This window comes from Oncorhynchus mykiss, chromosome 17 (genome assembly GCF_057628025.1).
Source record: "Oncorhynchus mykiss isolate SJ-2025 chromosome 17, ASM5762802v1, whole genome shotgun sequence".
Taxonomy (NCBI): domain Eukaryota; kingdom Metazoa; phylum Chordata; class Actinopteri; order Salmoniformes; family Salmonidae; genus Oncorhynchus; species Oncorhynchus mykiss.
Window position 1 is genome coordinate 42,944,881 of NC_143038.1, and position 18,702 is coordinate 42,963,582.

Sequence of the window (18,702 nt, forward strand, 5' to 3'; positions counted from 1 at the left end):
GGAGGGTCAGAGTGACAGAGAGGACAGAGGATAAGGAAGAAGAGTAGAAGATGAAGGAACAGGGAAGAGATAAGACAAGAGTTCAGAGAAGAGGATAGCAGGAAGAAGGAAACAAGAGGCTCGTTTTGGGTAAGAGAGGACAAAAGGCTGTAAGTGAAGAAAATGATTCAGTGGAGAGAGAAGGCAAAAGGAAGAGAGACGCGGAGGAGAGCTGCAATTCCAGTTAGTCTATGTGTGGCGCTGCCTGACGTGAATTAGGGAGAGAGAGAGAGAGAGTGGGAACGAGAGGGAGCGCTGTTATAAATAGCTGTTATATAACATCCCTTTGTTGATGCCAAGTGGCGGAACGGAAGGAGAGAAGGGAAAGCGCTGTGACCTTGTTTTTCAGAGCCCCCGCCTCGCCCTGCCACGCCTAAATCTCATTCCGCTTGGGGCTAGTCTCCATGGTTACAGACAGTCTCTCTGTTTACCCAACACTCCAGGGGGCCCCTGAGACTCCCCATCCCTCACTTCCCCCTCTCTCTCTCTCTCTCTCTCCTCTGCCCTCCTCCTCACCATCACTCCATTTTCTACTCCTCCACCACCATGTCTGTCTTAACATCCTCAACATCAATCTGTCGAACGTCCGGTCTAAACACAGATGTCTTTTTAATACTCCTGCCAAAACAATGTACTTGTAGGAACACTATATCTCTCTATTCTACTAATGTCTTCTAATAATAGGGGGATGTTTTGACCACGCTGAAATGCAGAAGAAATAAAGACCATATTACTTCTACCATCATGTTGTTGCAAAGTGCATGGTTCGGCAAGAACAAATGTGTACAGTGTGTGATGCATACAATGCAATCACACACAATGCAAACTTTGTTTTGAATCCCAGCAGATTGTGGTGAGGGAGACCCTTTAGGACCCTCTAGGATTTAGAAGAGCTCAGATCAACTCAGCTCTTCGAAAGGGTCTAAGCCTCTGAGTGAGTGAGATCCATCACAACCAAATTGTAGCGTGAACATTACCTCAGAAAACTCCACCAAAACCAATGTAACTCGACCCAGATGCCCAAATTCCACCAGGCCTGTTATGTATGGCAACACCACCAACTTTGAGTCCCATTTGCTCATAGATGGGGATGCCCTAGTGAGAGGAAGCATGTTAACAAAAGAGTGGAGAATGAATGGGGTTATTATATAAGAGAAATGTAGTTTGAGAGCGTTTGCGTATGCGTGACACAGAACATTTCACACTGTCCTTCAAAGCTGGTCTGTTTTGATGGAGACAGCTGACCAACATTTCAATACATTTTTATTTATTTATTTAACCTTTTATTTAACTAGGCAAGTCAGTTAAGAACAAATTCTTATTTACAATGACAGCCTACCCCGGCCAAACCCGGACGACGGCGGGGCAATTGTGTACCGCCCTACGGGACTCCTGCATCTCCCAACTGAGATGCAATTCCTTAGACCGGTGTGTGTGTTATGTAAGCTATCCAGGGTTAGAGGCAGGAGGGGAGGAGTAGGGGGGCTGTGAAGAGCTCTTGTCTCCGCTAGGATCAGTGTAATCGCTGTGTGTGTTATCCTGGCCAAGGCCCCACCGGTGAAGCCTACCCCCCCTCCTCCCTCACCCCCTCCTCAGGACCCAATGTCCCACCCACGCCTGTGCGAGAAAGAGAGATGGGAAGGAGAGGTATTTTTTAACGGTCTCTGGGAGAGATGAACGTGGAGAGAGACAGGTATGAACAATCCAACCCCCCCCCCCCACCCCCCCACACACACACACACACACTTCTGTGGGTTGCCAGGTTGTGAGGTTCAGTTAATCCCCCCTCTCTGCCTCTGCACTATCCACTCTGTCATCAAGTTATTTATTGCACTGGATCTTGCTGGATAGCACGCACACTCTCCCCGCACCACCACCCCTACTCTCCTCCATCCCACACCCCTTCACCCTGACTGGTGGCAGAGGGTGTACGTGCGAGTGGTCTGGTGCACAGTGGTGGGGGCAGGGGTGGGTGGGGCCTGGGGGATTTGGAGTCTGCTGCCCAGGAGGCATAAGTACACAATGATGTCATTGTTGATTTGTAGTAGAGGAAGGTGTAGGGAGAAGTCACTGATTTTGGGTTTAAGCTGGGCAGATCTGTCATTGGAATACCTGATGACACAACATAATACTGTTTGTATTCAGACTGCATAATCCTTTGATAATGAGGAAAGACTGCTGGCTAGACACTAGTATGTTATCAGTTTCACTAAACTATAGATATACTTTTTGATAGTAAGTGAGCAAGGTACTATCCCATTAAATGTTGCCTTGGATACTTGGAAAATGCTATCTTTACAACCACACTGATTCGTTGTGACCTACATATTTGAGAAGACATTATTTCTGTGACTTATGACAATGTATGTGAGCAACATTGTAACATATTTTGCCCAAGCTTTTAAGCGGAGTTTATTAATGCTGCAGATTACTCCACGACTGTGTGTGTGCATTGTTGTAGGATTCCACATTCTCTGTGTGTGCTTGTGTACAGTATGGTGTGTCAGTGGGTTCACTTAGCTATCTCCTGTAGTATGAGATTCCCTTGTATTCAGAGAATTAAGGTAAGCAAACTCAGGGCTCTTTATCCAGGAGGAGTGGCATGTTTCATTCATTTCATGTCTAACATTGTGTTACTGAACGCCCTCATGCCAGCAAGCGTTCCATACACATCTCTCTTTTTAAATATGACATAAAATGGAGTTTGTCCATTTTGTTTAAACTACAAATTATTTGTTTTTCAACCTTGCATGTCAACACGCACGCACGCATACACACATACACACACACACACACACACACACACGCCTAAACCAGCCCTAAAGCACACAACCACTACCCCAGTTTAAGACTTCACACCTAACCTAGAAAAAAAGCAAGTTATGCAACAAGCTTTTTAGAGCTAGCCTAGATACCAACTCTGATAACATTACCCCCCCTTCCTCAACCACTCGTTCACTCCGTCCCCATTTCTCCCTACCTCTCTTACTCCATTTCCCTTTCTCATTTAATCTTTTGTTAATCTCGCCCCTTTTCTTAACTCTTTTCTGCTCCCTTATTCCCTTCCTCTCTCCTTCTTTCCTCCCATCCTCCCTCTATCTGTGTAAGTAGGGTAGGCTTCTCCCTCTCGTGTCATATTCACCCTGAGCATTGGGCATGTTCTGCCACTGGGTCAGAGTCTCTCCTCCTCTCCCTCCAAGTAGACTGTGACCAGATAACAGCTCTTACCAACCCCCCCCCCCCCCCCCCCCCCCCCGCTCCAGGGAAATAGGACAGCACAGATCTCATTGCAGTCAGGGGTTAGAATGTGCTCCCATTTAGCTTGAATATGACCCCCACAGAATAAAGAGTCCAAGTCCAAACTGTGGTCTCTCCACTGACGTTCTGTAACCACATGAGATAATAATAATAATCCATTTATTTTATATTGCAATATTCATTACAAGAAGAATCTGTCGCTTTAAAAACAGAATAAATAAACAATTTAACCAAATATCTGTATGGATCTGGCAGTGTTTTGGCAATGGTCTTCCACAGCTTTAGATGACAGGCAGTTCAGAAAGGGTAGTATCTTGATGGCACAGTCAAAGCCTTAACAGGGTTTTTTCCTTCCCTTCTTTTGTGTTTGCTGAGGCTGACTGTGGTCATGGTGTAATGGTGTTTTGCATGCATGGGGCACACAGAGATCGAGACAAGAGTGAGAAAGAAAGAAAGAAAGAAAGAAAGAAAGAAAGAAAGAAAGAAAGAAAGAAAGAAAGAAAGAAAGAAAGAAAGAAAGAAAGAAAGAAAGAAAGAAAGAAAGAAAGAAAGAAAGAAAAGTCCCATCTTGAAACACGATGTTGTCAGACCAGGGATTTATCAGCTAGTTTTAGCCGTGGGACAACTTTTTCTTGAGCGGATGGTCGGAGGGCCGGAACATCATTACAAATAATTTGTAGACTACAGAATGACCGCAAAAAGCCTGAACATATAATATTTGACTAAACTCAAAAGTTTGGACATACCTACTCATAGTGAAGACATCACAACTATGAAATAATACATATAGAATCCTGTAATAACCCTTTGTTTTAAACAAATCAAAATATATTTGAGATTCTTCAAATATAAATATTGTCTATATGACAGCTTTGTGCACACTCTTGGCATTCTCTCAACCAGCTTCACCTGGAATGCTTTTCCAAAACTTTTTCATGTTTGTTCTTTCCTTATAACTAATTTCTGTGTTCTATTCATGTACTGTTCTATAAACAAATATGTGTTTGCAAGTGGCTGACTGTACAAATCCTCACTATCAGTAGTTGCAATTTGTCAGCACACCCAGACCTTGTTTTCAGAACAAACAAAATATATCTTAGTTTCAAGGTCTCAGTTTAGAGAGAAGAAACCTGGTGAGATATTGCTCAGTCACATGTTATGAATACTGATTGGTCTGTCACATGAATGAAACATCATGCAAATATAACTTGTCTGTGTATAGCCGTATATAAGACAACTGATTAATTTAAGATTAACTTAGTGTCCCTGTGTAAGAATTTCATTGACACACTCTTGAAGGAGTTCCCACATATGCTGAGCACTTGTTGGCTGCTTATCCTTCACTCTGCGGTCCAACTCATCCCTAACCATCTCAATTGGGTTGAGGACGGGTGATTGTGGAGGCCAGGTCATCTGATGCAGCACTCCATCACTCTCCTTCTTGGTCAAATACCCCACTTCACCATTTGGCAGTGTGACAGACAAATTTGGGTTGCCCGAATCAAACAAGTTGTCTAAATAGGCGACTTTAGGTCATCTCCATGGTAATATTCAGTGTTACAGTAACTACATACATTACCAGAATTGCCCTTGTAGCAGAAAGTCTATACGTTTATGATATGTACTTGGTGGTACTGTATACACAGTAGTGCAGACCTGTCTTATTTTGATCAATTTGAATTACCTGAACCTTTGTTTAGCGAAAGGGACATTTAGCAGATGCTTTTATCCAAAGCTGTCTTAGTTATCACATGTATTGTTGTCATGCAGGAATCGAACCCAGAACTGTGGTATTGCAAACACTATATGCTGCAAGTAACCAACTGAGCCATCAACAATAACGCCTAGTGTACTCAATTTGGTGAAGAAGGCTACACACAACAATACACAAGCATTCGCATGACGGAAATGAACGTTCCTTCCTTGTTATTTACAACAAAAGGTTACGTTACTTCCCAGTACCTTTACTTGGCTTCCTTTGTACTAGCGTTCCTTCTTCTGCCGTCTGACGGAGGACAAGAAGTCTGAGAAGTTTTTCCGGGTATTCTACGACCGGATGAAGCTGGCCCAGCTGGAGATCAAAGCCACTGTGACAGTCAACACCAGCGACCTCGGCAACAGAAAGAGGGACGACGACGCCCCCGACAAGGAAGTGCCCATCCGCAAGAAAGGTCAGAGGTCAACTTCTTTTATTGTCAGTTATTGCATTTTAAGAGAGTAGGATGAAGTTACCCCTAGACACTGATCTAAGGTTTGTTTTTCTCTGAACACTTTAGCAATAAATACTAGCTGCCACAAAGAAGTCTTAATTTTATCCCCAGTACCTAGTTTGGTTCCTCTGTCCTCCCTGTGTCTCTGCAGCCAAAGACTCAGCGGTGATGGTGACAGAGGAAGCGAGAGAGCAGCTGCTGGAGGCATCGTCGGCCACTAAGAAAGCCTTCAACTCGTACCGCCGTGAGGCTGACCCAGAGGACCACTTCTCGGCGGCAGACGGCACGCCCAGCACCGGGGACAAGAGCCAGGAAGATGGAGAGATGAGCTTCATCATTGTCATCATGCAGCCTATCCTGCGCTTCCTCCAGCTGCTCTGTGAGAACCACAACCGAGACCTGCAGGTCAGTTATTCAGCCAGCCCAACATCAGGGGAGCTAGCCCTCACAGCTAGCCTCTTAGCAGGACAAGTCATGTTCTATGGCAATAGTTATGAAGTTCACCGCTATGTCTTTAGTTCGCAGTGGTCGATTGTGTAAGTCGCTCTGGATAAGAATGTCTACTAAATGACCAAAATGTAAATGTTAGGACTTTCTGCGTTGTGTTCTATGAGCCATTTAATATGGCTGTGAATGAACATGAAGTGCGTAGTCAGTACATGATATGGGAGTCATGAGATCGATGGTTCTATTCACTAATGGAGGCCTGGTGGTCACGGCTCCAATCTAACTGTTAGCTCAACACGCTGATTACCCAGTGACTCATGGATAGATATTCTCTGTGTTTTAAGGAGTCAGGGTCATCCTGTCCTCATTTTGATGTTAACTGGAATGTTATTTAGTTCAGAGTCACACTTTCAATGCACATTTGCCTTTCAATACGTAATGTAATTTTTTCTGAATGAAATAAAAAATGTTATGTATAAAATGTGCAAACCGCTGTATTCTTACCCTCCCTTGGTCCCTCTCCAGAACTTTCTGCGGTGTCAGAACAATAAGAACAACTATAATCTGGTGTGTGAGACACTGCAGTTCCTGGACTGTATCTGTGGCAGCACCACAGGAGGCCTGGGTCTACTGGGCCTCTACATCAATGAGAAGAACGTGGCTCTCATCAATCAGACAGTGGAGAGCCTGACCGAGTACTGCCAAGGACCCTGCCACGAAAACCAGGTACTGGCCTTTAGAACCACAGCTATTTATGGGCTCTTGTCATTAGAACCAACTAACTGTGGGCCTTTGTCATTTTGTCATTAGAACTACAAACAGATACAGTGGGCCCATCCAGTAAGAACTAGCTACAAGCACATATGCATACCATATGAAGCAGTTATGGACTCCTATCCTGGGTCCACTTCTATTGTCATCCATACTACTAATACTGTCTATGGATAGGTTGAGAGGGCCCTGACATGGATAATTTGTGACCTAGTGTAGTCTATGCAGCGCGTTCATAAAATGGACTTTTATTGTTTCCTTGCAGAACTGCATCGCCACCCATGAGTCCAATGGCATTGACATCATCATCGCCCTCATCCTGAATGACATCAACCCACTGGGGAAGAAGAGGATGGACCTGGTGCTGGAACTCAAGGTGAGGCCTCCCTCTCAAAGGGTTTTGGTCACAAGTAGTGCGCTATATGGGGAATAGGGTTCCATTTTGGACATAGGCTGGGTCCCCACACTGGACCTAGTAGTAAAGCTACTTTACTCCCTACTCTAGTAGATACTCTATCCCGGAGTGGAACTTCACAAACAGTGTGCTGCTGCTTTTGAAACCTAGACAACTCATGAATCTCTCCTAAGCTAGCTCCTTTGGTGCCAAACCAAATATCTGCAGATTGCATTTTCCCTCTAAGCCTTGTGGATTCTGCCTGTTTTCTTTGGAAGGAGGAACAGAAACGGCTTAGAAAGATTTGATCTTCAACTTTATACGTATCTCATGACTATGACATAACGTTTACATGATAACAAACCATTATCTCAGTTATTTCTCTATTTCTCTCTTTCTCTCTCTGTAGTGTTTTTAGTGTAATGAGGATGTCTTATTAAAGACAAAAGTTTTTTTTTAAGTGTCTCTCTCTCTCTCAGAACAATGCCTCTAAATTGTTGTTGGCTATCATGGAGAGTCGCCATGACAGTGAGAATGCTGAGAGAATCCTGTACAACATGAGACCTAAGGAGCTGGTGAGCCCGTTTCCCCCCCAAAAATCAAAATTGCACCCATAAGTCTCCTCACACAGGTATAGGGCGATGAAGGTAATGGTTGTCTCGGTGGTGGTGAGATCCTCAGGTGGATGTGATCAAGAAGGCCTACCTGCAGGGAGAGGTGGAGTTTGAGGATCCCGAAGAGGATGACGACAGCGGGGAGGAGGAGGAGCATGATGCTGCCTCCCCCAGGAACGTGGGCCACAACATCTACATCTTGGCCCACCAGGTAGAGGACAGGGCCTAGTTTACCATAATGACACATTTAGAAGCACATAGTTTTTTGAATAACCAACCATTTGATCCACAATTGATTGATATTACATTCAACTATTGGACCCAACCATTTGAGGCTATCACACAACAGTCAGATGCAGTTTTGACTGCTATACACCTCATGAGCAATTTGACCCCTTACTTGACTTCGACCACTGTAGTTGGCACGCCACAACAAGGAGCTGCAGGTGATGCTGAAACCAGGAGGGACCAACGGAGAGGGAGACGAGGCTCTGGAGTTCTACGCCAAACACACTGCTCAGATAGAGGTCAGTGACACCAGTCAAACACACTCACACAGTGTATTAATTGGATATCTTTAACTGTCATTGACAAAGAAAAAATGTTTTTGCCATAGGGAAGTGTTTCATAATACTGGTCCTGTTAGTGCTAGGGCAAAAAACAAAATATGCACCCCTTTGGGTCTCCAGGACCAGCATTGGGGAAACTGCCATAGAGGGATTTCAGTTCCTCTTAATCTGATGTGGTTTAATGGAAATACTCAAAAGCCTGGAGCTAAATTCCTCTGTCCAGCCACATGAGTGCTCTCCAACCAGGGACTAGGTGGCTGGTCCACTCCACACCCATACAGCTGACATTGACTGAGTGTGTTCCTGTGTGTGTCCTCCTCTCAGATTGTGCGTCATGACCGAACCATGGAGGAGATAGTGTTCCCTGTGCCCAACATCTGTGAGTTCCTGACCTGTGAGTCCAAACTGAGGGTGTACTACACCACTGAGAGGGACGAGCAGGGCAGCAAGATCAATGACTTCTTCCTTAGCGCAGAGGACCTCTTCAATGAGATGAACTGGCAGAAGAAACTAAGAGGTAGCTAGCTCTTCCAAATGGCTTCTCAGGACTCATTTCTATTACTCTACTTCCACTGAAATGTGACTGCATTAACTATATGCAGTCAAAAGAAAACATTTAATAAGAAGTTATGCCAAAACTTTGCAGTAATTCCTAGTGATCTAATGATGTGACCCAGAGGAGCTGTCGCAGGGCTAGTATTAAGAGAGCCAGTGTCATCCTCTCACTGTTTAGACAGAAGTTAGTGTTTCACTTTTGGGTAATTCCATTTGAATTCAGTCACGTTTTGACAGCATCCCTTTTGATTTAAACATCATTTTACGTACATGTTTGCCCATGGAAGAAGTGGTCAGAAAGTGACTCAAAGTTTACACATTTTCCCCACCATACCATGAGACGTCTTCAACACTAGAAAAGATAAACAGTTGAGTTTGATATCATTTAAAATTCAAGTTTTAAACCTTTAAAGGGATACTTTGGGATTTTTGCAATGAGGCCCATTATCGACATCCACAGAGTCAGATGAACTCGTGGATACCATTTTTATGCTATCCACTGGAAGTCTATGGGTATCAACTAGCATGATAGCAGATACCAATAGACTTCCAGCTAACGCTAGTTAGCATTGGCTCGCAAAACGACCTCCAACTTCCTTCATACTGGACACAGAGATATAAAAATGGTATCCACCAGTTCATCTGATACTGGAGAAGTAGATAAAGGGCCTCATTCTGTCTGTTCTAATATCTATATTTCTATGAGACTTCAATATGTTTCCTTTTTGAAGGATTGACAGCATATAATTTAAAACAACAAATATTCCCATTCAAGTCAAAATTATCTGATATGTGGACGGACCTCAACCATCTGTGTGGTTTGTGCCGTTCTGTGAAGGGAGTAGTACACAGCGTTGTACGATATCTTCAGTTTCTTGGCAATGTCTCACATGGAATAGCCTTCATTTCTCAGAACAAGAATAGACTGGTGAGTTTCAGAAGAAAGGTCTTTGTTTCTGGCCATTTTGAGTCTGTGATCAAACCCACAAATGCTGATGCTCCAGATACTCAACTAATTTAAAGAAGGCCAGTTTTATTGCTTCTTTAATCAGGACAACAGTTTTCAGCTGTGCTAACATAATTGCAAAAGGGTTTTCTATTGGACAATTAGCCTTTTTAAAATGATAAACTTAGATTAGCTAACACAACGTACCATTGGAACACAGGAGTGATGGTTGCTGATAATGGGCCTCTGTACACCTACGTAGATATTCCGTAAAAAATCTGCCGTTTCCAGCTACAATAGTCATTAACAATGTCTGCACTGTATTTCTGATCAACTTTTTGTTATTTTAATGGACAAAAAATGTGCTTTTCTTTCAAAAATAAGGACATTTCTAAGTGACCCAAACTTTTGAATGGTAGTGTATATCTTATCCGTTTTTCATTTCCAGTGACGAAGACATGGATGTCTCATGGTATGGCGGGGTATGCACCTTTACCTCTTGAATGTTTTAGCGTTCAGGTCCAAAAAGTCACTTTCTGAGCAGTACTGCAATGGGCAAATATGGATGGAACTTTTTGTTCGATTCAAAGGGGTTGCGGTCAAAAAGTGATTGAATTCAAATGGATTTACCCTAATAGCTCTTCTTTCCACTGTCTGTCAGTGGGCTGTTGGGGAATTTCCACTGAGGTGTGAAACATCTGTAACTGTATGACTCACTACTAACAACACACACACACAAACACACACACCGAGCATCCACACAAGCACATGCCTAAACACTTTTTCCTCACTGTCAGACAAGCGAGAAAAGTCCCTCATCTATGTCTTCTTTTCCAATAAAACCAAACTGAATCAGAATAGTGACACATCAATAGCGTCAATAAACTGTGCCAACAGGCCAGATTGACTGTCAGCTGTGGGGAGGGTACAGCCAGCCTCAGTAGAGGAAAGGTTACAGTGACATGTCTAAAGGTTGTGTCCTAAACCAACATGAACAGCAGTATCATCAACAAAGTATCATCTTTGTTCATTTAATTCTATTATAAGAATGTATTTGTGCTTTAGTACTGAGCCGTTCTATTGTTTCACACTCGTACTGTATCACACAGCACTCAGCCACACACACACACACCTCTGGCCTCCATCTATACATACTACATAATATACAGAGCCTGCTGTACAGTTTCATAACAAACAAACAAATGTCCAATAGATTCACTCTTATTGGTAAAATGTGTAACTTCATGTTCATTCCCTCCCTCCCTCTTCTCTCTATCTACCTCTACCTCTCTCTCTACATCTGTCTCTAAACTTCTACCTCTCTCTCTCTACCTCTCTCTCTCTCTCTCTCTCTCTCTCTCTCTCTCTCTCCCTCTCTCTCTCTCTCTACCTCTCTCTTTCTCTACCCCTCTCTCTCTACCTCTCTCTCTTTCTACCTCTCTCTCTTTCTCTACCTCTCTCTCTCTACCTCTCTCTACCTCTTTCTCTACCTCTCTCTCTTTCGCTACCTCTCTCTCTTTCGCTACCTCTCTCTCTTTCGCTACCTCTCTCTCGCTACCTATCTCTCGCTACCTATCTCTCGCTACCTCTCTCTCGCTACCTCTCTCTCGCTACCTCTCTCTCGCTACCTCTCTCTCTACCTCTCTACCTCTCTCTCTACCTCTCTACCTCTCTCTCTACCTCTCTCTCTCTACCTCTCTACCTCTCTCTCTATACCTCTACCTCTCTCTCTCTATACCTCTACCTCTCTACCTCTACCTCTCTCTCTCGCTCTCTCTCTCGCTCTCTCTCTCTCTCCCTCTGTCACTCTGACTGACTCTCTCTCTCTCGCTCTCTCTCTGACTCTCTACCTCTACCTCTCTACCTCTCGCTACCTCTCTCTCGCTACCTCTCTCGCTACCTCTCTACCTCTCTCTCGCTACCTCTCTACCTCTCTCTCGCGACCTCTCTCTCGCTACCTCTCTACCTCTCTCTCGCTACCTCTCTCTCGCTCTCTCTTTCTCGCTCTCTCTACCTCTCTCTCTACCTCTCTACCTCTCTCTCTACACCTCTACCTCTCTCTCTACCTCTACCTCTCTCTCTCTCTCTCTGACTCTCCCTCTCTCTGACTTTCCCTCTCTCTCTCTCTCTCTCTCTCTCTCTGTCTCTCTCTCTCTCTGTCTCTCTCTCCTCTCTCTGTCTCTCTCTCTCTCTCTCTCTCCTCTCTCTCTCTCCTCTCTCTCTCTGACTCTCTCTCCTCTCTCTCTCTACCTCTCTACCTCTCCCTCTCTCTCCTCTAGCCCAGCCCGTGTTGTACTGGTGTTCCAGAAACATGTCATTCTGGAGTAACATCTCCTTCAACCTGGCCGTCCTCATGAACCTCCTGGTGGCCTTCTTCTACCCCCTGGAGGGTTTGCGTGAAGGTCAGTCACCTGCCAGCGACCCTGACTTTCGACATTTACATTTTTTATAAACTTTACGGTAATGTACTGTTAAACCAAAGTTTCTTTGGAAATGATGGTAACATACTGTACTTTTTTAAACAGTAGCTTACAGGCAACTGGCTGCCAGTAAGATACTGTAAAAAACACAGGATATGTTTTTACAGTGTATATGCGTGTAGTGTTGGTAAGAAAACACTTTTACAAATGAACCATTGTCTACACGTACTGTAGCTGTTCACTAGGGACATCATCTGTATCTTCAGTCAGTGCTAAGACTCTTCCCTGTACATGAAGGAGTTAAGAGATTTCAGGTTTCCGCTGTTTCCATTGCCGATTCTTTCATGTGTGTTGAGCCATGGTCTGTTTATGTGGGCACTCCGGCCACGGCTCTGTTCCCCTCAGAGATCAAGCAAGTTTGTATATCCCTTTGAGGTGCTGCTGTAGAACATCGGGTCAGAGGAAGGTTGCGTGAGCCGCACACACAACACTGAGGGCCAAAAACAGGAAGAACAGACGGCTCAGGTCTGTGGTATGATCCAGCCCAGTTGCACTGCATCACTTGGACTTCTACATGTATCTCAGTGCAACTGGATTGCTAAGATTTTCTCCTTCGTGCTCTTTTGTAAGTGTTTGTAACACAGCTACTTTTGCACTATGGAACATTATGAGTGCACAACAACAGTGAATATTTCCAGTAAGTGTACCAGTAAGTGTATGTATTGGGCATTCTGATCTTTGTGGTTCAGAAAAAAAAAATATTTTTGTGACATTTTGGCCTCAGAAAAGTCACCCACAATCCTTTGCCTGGCTTTCACTTCCCAAACTTCCCCTGGCCCAGTAATCTCCTACCTTCCTTCCCCTCTGACCCGTTGCCCTGCTAAAAAAAACAGCATAGGCTGGTGACCAGCGACCAGCCTTCACTGTGTTTTGGACACTGGACGTACCAGCATATGCTTGTCACCCACAAAACCAACATCAAGTCACATTATGCTCACTTGCAAAGTGATGTCTCGTTCCTATTGGAATCTAACCTGAGTGAGGACATCCAACGATTTTGAACTTTGATTCACCCAAAATATGCATTCAGAATGACCACTATGAATACAAAGCGAATGAATGAGAGAACTTAAACTGGAACAACCATTTCAGTAACAGGTACAATATATCCAACTAACATATTGGATTAGTTTAGAAAAATGTATGTTATTTTTCTTTGTGTACCATAAGATCAATGAATTATCAGTCAATGTACATGTAACAACACAGATATTGAAACAAATAATTCTACAACTCAATCTGCAATAGAGCATGCTGGGAAATATCATAATGATGGGCATGGTTTTGCAGACCAGCTACTAGACAATGCTGGAGCAGAATATACAAACTATATTTTTTCAGGGTTCCTTGTCAGGGCTGAGGGTGACATGTATAACCATTATTATTTTCTAAAACATTTTGAGTGGAAGGGTTCATTACTGCTGTGATGGTGTGAAGAACCATCCTGTTATTTCCCTCTCCACCATGTTTTCCTTTTATGCAATGAAATGCTATACTGTTTAAGTTCCTGTCATTTTATGGTACAATACAGGCTACTGGTTGCAGTGAAAGTAAGGTGAACAACAAGTTACTGTATTTTTACAGCTGAATAAAGGTGTTGCTGCAAAATGCTGGTTACTTGAGACGATACCTAACTTGGGATTTAATCTCACAACCTCTCGGTTGCTATTGACTAGAATTTCCTGCTACGCCAGCAGTTCTGTGAGTATGACTGAGATTTGCCCACACATTTAATGGCAAGAATACATTTCTGCGCTTTGCTAAAATGTGCCCAGAATTAAGTCAATAATTGTTTGATTATCTGACAACAACAATGTAAAACTAGCAGTGCTTAGGAATACTTGATGTAAAGTGTGCATAAATGCTTTGGGGATTTGAACTTGCAAGCTTTTGGGTGGAAGTGCATTATTGTTTTAGCAGTGCCACCAGGCACATCTTTATTACCAAGAATGTATATCCACACAATCTCAATATTAGGATACAGTTAGGTACAAAAAGGTCAAAGGTACACATAAGGTACCTTCAGGGGTACACATAGGAACTCACCGGGTACTGGTTCCTTTCGGGTACATGTGTGGATAATCTAGTATAATGGTTCATTTTTTTACCCAATATTTTGAATATAAGGTACTATCACCACTGCATTTTGAAATGTAGGTGGGGGCAATGTATCAATGGGCCCCATTAGCATATTTGGGCGGCTTTTTCTAATATATTTTTGACAACTGTCAGTGGGAGTGTAGTACCAGTTTAGGTGGTTGATGGTTATGTTGTCGAAGGTTGAGTACCTCTTTAAACACTGTCAGTTCTGCAGTCTTTGTTAGATCTTGTGACATTAAAGAGCTGCACTGTTAAGAGGTTACTGTTTAAGTCAGGTGCCTGGAAGTTGCTGTGAATTTTGAGTTACCCAATTGGCAACCAGATGTCAGTAAGTTATTGTCAAATGCACAGTAACTTACTTGCAACTAGCTGCCAGAAGCTCAGTGAACCTTCACTTGAACCACCAAACTTTCCTGATTACAAGAAAGCTTCTTACATTAGTTGACAACTACTAAGCATTCTTTGATGAACACACTTGGGACCCCACCTTACCTTGCCTCAACCTCTTGGTTGGCAGAAAACTGACCTTCCTGCCATACCATCAGGTCAGTGAGGGTGACAGAGATCAGCCAAAAAAAACACAATGAAGGCTGGTCACCAGTGAAAACACAACAGAATTTTGTCACCAGGGAAAACACAACCAGGGCTGGTCACTAGTAAAATCACAATGAATGCTTGTCACCAGTGAAAAAACAATGAAGGCTGGTCTGCTAGCATAAACAGCTAGACCATGCTGTTTTCCCAGCAGAACAAAGTAGACCATGCTGGTCAGACCAGCTTGGCCGGCATGGACCAGCTTAAAATGTGTGCTGGTCTATGCATTTTTCTTTTCAGCAGAGTGACCTCTAGTCACTTGACTGGGATCAGGACTCACTCACTGTCCCCGTTCTTCACTGAGCCATTTAAACACTTCAGCACAACCTTTCATTGGCTTCTGTAAAGCACATCTTAAAGCTAACCTCTTTTGATGCACCCAGTTCTGTTCAAATACTTGAAGAAATGCATAACACTCAAAAACTTAAGCCCTTTCTAATGTGGAAAGTTCATATACATTGGCTCATTGGCATTAGTCTTATCCAGAGAGTGCTGCTATACAGGCCGTTTACCCAGTACGGTCAGAGATGAGGTAATTACTGGGGTGGCAGTTAGCCTAGTGGTTAGAGCGTTGAACTAGTAACTGGAAGGTTGCAAGATCGAATCCCCGAGCTGACAATGTATAAATCTGTCGTTCTGCCCCTAAACAAGGCAGTTAACCCACTGATCCTAGGCCGTCATTGAAAATAAGAGTTTGTAAAAGTATAAAGGAAAAATAAGAAAACTGAGTGGAGCAGAATGGCTGTGGGTGAGGCCTCTCCTGTTGACTACAACAGTATTACAGCATAGTACAGTACATCCCAGTGTGCCTCTGTATGCGTTTCCCTCCCTACAGTACAGTAGAGCTGTGTGAAGAGGGAGAGGGTATCACGTGACACCCCACATACCTTTGGCCTAGTTCTTGTGTGTTTACAAATACACACGCTATTACAAATATTTACATATTTACACACTATTTTTGGGGGTCGGACACACACACACCCCTCCAGCAGCCGCCAGTCAGTCATGAATCTTTCAGTATAATATTTTTAGAGGCAGTGGTAGTTATGTAAGTGGCACCTGTCATGTGAGAGGGAGGGAGTAACTGTCATTCTCTCGCTCTTCTTTCTCCTCTCTCTCTCTCTCTCTCTCTCTCTCTCTCTCTCTCTCTCTCACTCTTGCTGTCTCCCTTCATTCTTTTTATTTTCCATTTTTGCTCCTCTTCTTCATTCTTTACCTCTGTCTTCCCTCTCTTCCCTCTCTCTCATGTCTATCTACCTCTTCTCTCTACTTCTCCTTCTCTCTTTTTCTTCTGCCCTAATTTCCCACCCCCGTTCCCATGCACCACAGTCACACACGGGCTGGGAATTGCCAGGGACCTCATGATACAATATTATCACTATACTTAGGTGCCGATACGATATCTATTGCGATTCTCATGATTCTATATGTATTGCGGTTCAATATTGCGATTTGATGTTCCAAACATATTGCTCACTACATGTCTGCTGCAGAGAGACGGGAGAGCATAAGAAAATGAGTTTTGGTCAGTCTTGGAAATAAAACTACTGCAAACATGTTGGCTCACTATTTCAAAAGAAAATGGAGGATGAAAACGTTTTGGCGCAGCTACTTTTTAATTTATTTTACAAATCGATACAAAGTATTAATACACTGTAATATCATCCAAAATGATATTGCGATATGTAAATATCGATTTCACCCACTCCCCCCCCATCACTAACACAAACACATCTGCCAGTAGTAAGCTCCTGGTTTAGTGAATGGGGCTGGTTACAGAACCAGGTCTTTGCGTGGCCCTTTTTTACACGCCTAGTTCAGGTTGGGGTGGGGGGTGGGGGGGCTGCTGGTGCTGGTGCTGGTGGGGATGCAATTGGTTCGGTGGTAGTGACGGCAGAGCCACATGAAACCCTATGACTGTCACATTAATCCAGGATTTACCCCTGGATCAAGGGGAGCATCAGGTAGGCTTCTCTCTAAAGCCCCACTAAGGAAAACACACTCAAAAGTGTGTCCTACTTTTTTAGGGTTATGTAACATGCTCTGTTTGAGTTCAAAGTGCAGCTCCTCAAAGTCCCCAGGTGGCTGCTGGTAGTCAGAGATCAGGGAAAAGCCTCTTGGTCTTAATGTGCACCGTAATGTTCATTCTCAAGTGCCTTTCAGTATAACTATGAGCTAACGTTATTGCATTATTTATTACATCATTCTTATGTGGAGAGATTGTTGTTTGTTAGTGGGGATTGTAGGCTGACAAGATAGGTGTGTGTGTGTCTTTGTGTGTGTGTGTCTTTGTGTAAATTAATGCTTAATGGCCCAGTGTACTCAAAATTCAGTTTTCCTGTGTTTTGTATCATACATCATTGTACAACCAGTGTTGGCAAAACATTTTCAGTGTGATCCGCTATTGGCTCCTTGTTTTGTCTCTAGAAGTCAATAGGTGACATTTTGTCAAGGCTGCGACAAAATCCCAGCACCAATTGACCAAAATTGCGTTTTCGCCCATTCTCACGCATCACACCCCCTCGCCTTGTGCTTCTCTACCTGTGTGCGCGCCGTTGCTGTGACTCATGTTGCACAAACAGCTTCTCCTATTCTCGTTTGCGGAAGAATTGAGTGGGAAATGTTGCTAAATGCTATCAAAACCATAGAATCTCTCGGTGTCCAAACTCCCCAAAAGCAGCCTGAAAAGTAGCTAAATTTATCACTATAATCTTTTACCAATAAAAGTTGCTGGAAGGGGTCTGAAAACCCGCTAAATATAGCAACAGTCGCTAAGTTAATAGACCAATAACAAAGAGTTCCAAAACTCAGCTATTTTTCAGGTTATATATCCCTCCCATTAGGCCCATCCAAGTAGATCTCTAACTCTGTCCTAGCTAAAAAGCTATTTATTTATGTTTCTATTTGACAATTTGTGAAGTCCACAAAGCATATTGCATGTACCCTACTATATAGATCTAGAACCACGGAGAGTTACTGAAAGTCACAAAGAAAACAGAAGCTCCCGCATGTATTCCAGCACCATTTTAACTTCAACATTTCAACATCATATATCACCTATGTTAAGTCTTATACAGTGACATCTAAAAGATACCAAAAAAATGGGGTCTAATCAAAGTAAGCTAAATATGTGGCTGTCTATGGTTCTGATTTGTGTGCCTACGTGCAAGTAGAAAAAGCATGTTGACTCACCCAACTTGTAGAGAAACTACGCTGTCATCCTCCTCTCTTTAATGTTGATGAAACGGTCTATGACTCTGTCATACAGTATACGCTTTTTATTTTATGCTGGCTATGCTTGCTCGCTAGGCTAACTTCCTTTCATGGGAAACATTAACTAGTTAACATTAGCCTTCTACATTTAGTTACATATTGAACTTCCATCCTCTCAGTCCAGGGGCACAACAATGTATGAATTTATGGTGGGATCAGAATTGCCGTTATAATCAATGGCCAGTATGGAGAATGAAGTAAAAGTCCAAATCCCTATCTTCATCCATGGTTAATTTAGGAAAGGGCCAATTTTAGCTAGCGGAGGACAACAACAAAATGAGATGCAACAATTCAAGTTGTTTCTGTCAATGACGTAGTTCTCTCTCAACGCGATGTGATAGGAGTGAAGCCAAATGTTTCTCTTTTCACTTTTGTTTGGGCTGTGCCAGGACCATTCAGTTGTGCTCACTCAGCTTAGCTCAGTGTTGATTGGCGTTATATTTTATAATTTT

The 18,702-nt window shown here is 43.3% G+C and overlaps 1 protein-coding gene across 4 annotated transcripts in view; it reads left to right on the forward strand.

Annotated features, from left to right (window-relative positions):
- The window catches only part of LOC110494246 (inositol 1,4,5-trisphosphate-gated calcium channel ITPR1), a 155,750-nt gene that overhangs the window by 119,833 nt on the left and 17,215 nt on the right, over window positions 1-18,702 (forward strand). For all 4 annotated transcript variants that reach the window (XM_036950331.2, XM_090205662.1, XM_036950332.2 and 1 more), the window contains 9 exons: window positions 5,285-5,468; window positions 5,659-5,912; window positions 6,480-6,680; window positions 6,991-7,101; window positions 7,599-7,694; window positions 7,801-7,944; window positions 8,153-8,260; window positions 8,627-8,819; window positions 12,083-12,205. In XM_036950331.2, the coding sequence (XP_036806226.2) occupies window positions 5,285-5,468; window positions 5,659-5,912; window positions 6,480-6,680; window positions 6,991-7,101; window positions 7,599-7,694; window positions 7,801-7,944; window positions 8,153-8,260; window positions 8,627-8,819; window positions 12,083-12,205 (1,414 nt within the window). The remainder of the gene's footprint in view (window positions 1-5,284; window positions 5,469-5,658; window positions 5,913-6,479; window positions 6,681-6,990; window positions 7,102-7,598; window positions 7,695-7,800; window positions 7,945-8,152; window positions 8,261-8,626; window positions 8,820-12,082; window positions 12,206-18,702) is intronic.